General features: G+C 27.1%; 1 protein-coding gene across 1 annotated transcript; it reads right to left on the minus strand.

The window, feature by feature from the left end:
* Positions 1–2,059: 2,059 nt before the first annotated feature.
* Positions 2,060–2,451, minus strand: LOC108688977 (the record flags this gene model as incomplete). The annotated part of the gene is made up of 1 exon (XM_018195552.1): positions 2,060–2,451. A coding segment is annotated over exon 1 (392 nt), but the record flags the coding sequence as incomplete, so codon positions are not given.
* Between the last annotated feature and the right edge of the window lie 1,222 nt (positions 2,452–3,673).

Below are 3,673 nucleotides of genomic sequence, written 5' to 3' on the forward strand. Positions count from 1 at the left end.
ATACATATTTTATATTTTTATTTTTAATTTATTACAATTTTGATTTTTAATTGCTATTTTAATATAAACTCTTTTTATGCCTTTTCTTATGTTTTATATGGCTGGTATGCCTTACCATGCGCAATAAATAATCAGCTGGCCATGCGCAGATAAAAACCTCTATAAGTGCGGATGCGGCAATGGCAAAAAATTGGGTTTTTATAGTTAATGGTTGTTGCTATGCAAGATAATGTTTTAATATAAGTAATACAAAATTTAGATTGTATTTATGATAGGAAGAAAAAAATTGGTCACAATATCTACAATTCTAAATTAATAAAATAATTTTAATTTTTTTATAGTAAATTATGTAATGTCTAAGTCGTGTCTATTTATTTAATTTTCATAATACTAATTACATAAAATATTAAATGCGTTTGTACGACGAACAAGATGGTTTCTTTTGCTTCCAAATTGATTGTCTACAACATCCTTTGCCTACATTATTTTTGCCGACAATTTGTTTGCGCATTAAAATTATTGCTTACAGTTCGATTGCACGTTTTTGCGCACAAATATAAAATTAAGTAAAAAAATAATTTGCTATAAAGTAGAGAATTTGTTTTAAAAGAGAATTCAATCGTTTTTAAATAGAAAATTTTGTATTTTAAAACATAATTTGTGTTTTTAAGATAGAGCATATAAGACAGAGTATGTAATCGAGCTGTAGGCAATAATTTTTATGCGCAAACGAACTATTGGCAAACGGTATTAAAGGCAATCAATTTGCAGGCGAAGATCGTCTCACATGTTTCTACTATTTTTAATTAAGATATTCACACATAAATTACGTAACTAATGCAATGAACAGCTATATGCAATGAAAAGATGAAATACATATGACTCACGCTCAAAAAAGTCAAACCGCTAAATATTATTCCTATGGTACTGAATCCTATCGTTGACAACGCTACATATCGAATTGTCATAGTAACATCTTTTGCATATCTGTAATTAGCCGTTAATTACTATCAATTTTTTATTAATTTTACTGTTGTATATTCTATTATAGAATTAATTATAATTATGCACTAGTTAATAAAAAATAATATGAATACACAAGTTTAAAGATGTTTTGGTTGTATAATATCAGCTAAAAATTTCAGCCAAAAAATGAGCTACACAAATATAATAAATATTTATATAATTAATATTTATTTATATAATTAATATAATTAATATTTAGAAGAATGAAAATCAGTCGAGAGATGTTCAATTAAGCGAAGAAGACCATATTTGGTTAAGGCAGACATTATTAGTGCCTAATAATTGATATCAGTAATATTAAATTATGTATCAATTTAATTTATGATATAACGTAATCCAGTTTTAGTTTTTTTTGTTTTTCTTTTTTTTGCTATTATTTCTCTTATTGTCTGAGAGTATACAGATATTATGTCATTTGTAGAAATCCAAGCTGATTGTTGTACGCAGCTATTGAGATGATCAGCTTCTATAATGTCATTATTGGTTTTCAAAGATAGTTTTGTTTAGAAAGGAAGACATTAGTTGTCTAAAAGAATTTTAGTTTCTATGATTATGAAGTTTACATGATTTATCTACATTCATAATTTTTCTGTTGAATGTAATTATAACCGGAGAATGATCCTATGAGAGGTCAAAACTAAAAAAAAACAGTCAGTAAGCGAATCCGCAATTCCCTTTGATAAGTAGAAGTCTATTAAATCGGGAATTTCCTTAATGTCTTTAGGCCAGTAGATCATCGGTTCGGACAATATAATATTGAGTTTCAGACTGGATAGCAAGCAATAGTTGATATCCCGAGTTTCAAGACCGTGTTTTAAAACTGATATGTTCATAGTTTGCTTGAATTAGAAATTGTGAAATTCTTTGTAAAAAAACATAAAAAATTAGACATCTAGACTCGCTTTGATCAAATAAAGTCTATATATAGTCTTCTTTGCTTATTTGTATTGTACATACAAGTATATAATTATTTTTAAAGAGATTATTATGTGCCATTGCATTACATATATTATATTTACATATAATTTATTACCGTAATAGCCGTTGATGCAACTGTATACAGATTGTAAATTCTGAGATGCTTGTAATTTTCTGAAATTTATGGGATAGAATCTCGAATCTTGCTGCTGTGAACCAAAGCAGAAGAGCTACGAAGACGTTGCTACATACTTGGACACGACTTTGGTATATAATCATCATATGATGCAAGTAAATAATAGTTCTCAGTGGTTGTTTGTTCACATTGAATGGATACTCAACTTCGATTGGAAAGGGTTGAGCTAAGAATAATGGTCCGAACGACACTATTATAGCTGTCACGGTTATGAAACACATTGTCGTACCGTAAACTAATTTGCATTTATTGATATATCGTTGAAAGGTGTTCCTTTCTTCTGATTTTGCTTGCTGAATATAATCTTCCATTTTATATATTATGATCTGGATAATTATGTTATGTAATCTCTCATTAATGATGGAGTTAGAAAAAGATTTCTTTATTTGTACGTACAGCTAAATCTATTTGTCAAAATGGCAGTATTTCCTAAATATATTTTTAATTATAACTTTTTAAGCTTTTGGCAAATTAAACTTTGCACAAATATAATATAATAGTTCAATTTGAACTGTTTCGTATATACAATATATTATAGTATAAAATATTAGTACTAAATGTGTATATTGTTGTATATTCTTTCGCGATATTAATGAAAGTTAAAAAAGGTTATTTGAAAGTATATTTTTTTTAATGCGATTATTAAGTCATGTTAATTTTGTTAAATAATTTTTTTATATTTAGAAACAAAATAAACACAGATATAAGTAAAGAAAAGTTTATATATGGTACAATGAAAGTGATAAGGGAATCAATTGAGTGAAGGTTTTAATAAGAAATTTTGATTTGTAGTTCATAAAATAATTTGAAGAAAAATAAAATTATTTTCTTAATAAATTCGAAAAAATTGAAAAATGCTATAATTCTAAATACTTTAAGGTGCAAACAAAATGAAAAGACCTATCAGTACAATTTCACCAAGAAATGAAAAGTTACTTTTTAAAAGTAACAAGTTACAATTACTTGTTACTTGAAGTAATAACTAGTTACGTCTTCCTATCTGCTCCTTCTCCATTTATCCAAATCTTAAAAAAAATTTCTTTATGAAAAAATTATATAATAATGTACTATTTATGCGCTGTCTATATTCTGCAAAAAAATTTTTGTGCTCATTCCGTTTAATTAAAAAAAAATTTGTAGAGAAGCTGAGCTAAACAGTCAGATAGGCTCCCCATCCGTTGAAAACAATCGATTTGGAAAATTAAATACACAGGATTTATGCACTATCATATGCACATAGTCTTAATTTTTGCCCTGCAACTCTTAAGGCACTTTCCTCTTGGAGCGAACAGATATTTAGCCCTATGTCGTTTAAAATTGCAAAAATAAATACTCTGACTGTAAAACTACTATTCATGAAACAGAAATATGTTCTAAAAGGCATTGTTACTTTCAAATTGCCGGCAAACACTAAAAACCGAAAAGAATGATGTTGAATACTTTACGGCAGCAAGCTCCCAAGATAAACAAAATGAGTGCAAAAATTTTTTTTATAGATAGCGTATAAATAGCGCATTATTATATATATATATA

This window comes from Atta colombica, unplaced genomic scaffold (genome assembly GCF_001594045.1).
Source record: "Atta colombica isolate Treedump-2 unplaced genomic scaffold, Acol1.0 scaffold252, whole genome shotgun sequence".
NCBI classification, from domain to species: Eukaryota; Metazoa; Arthropoda; class Insecta; order Hymenoptera; family Formicidae; genus Atta; species Atta colombica.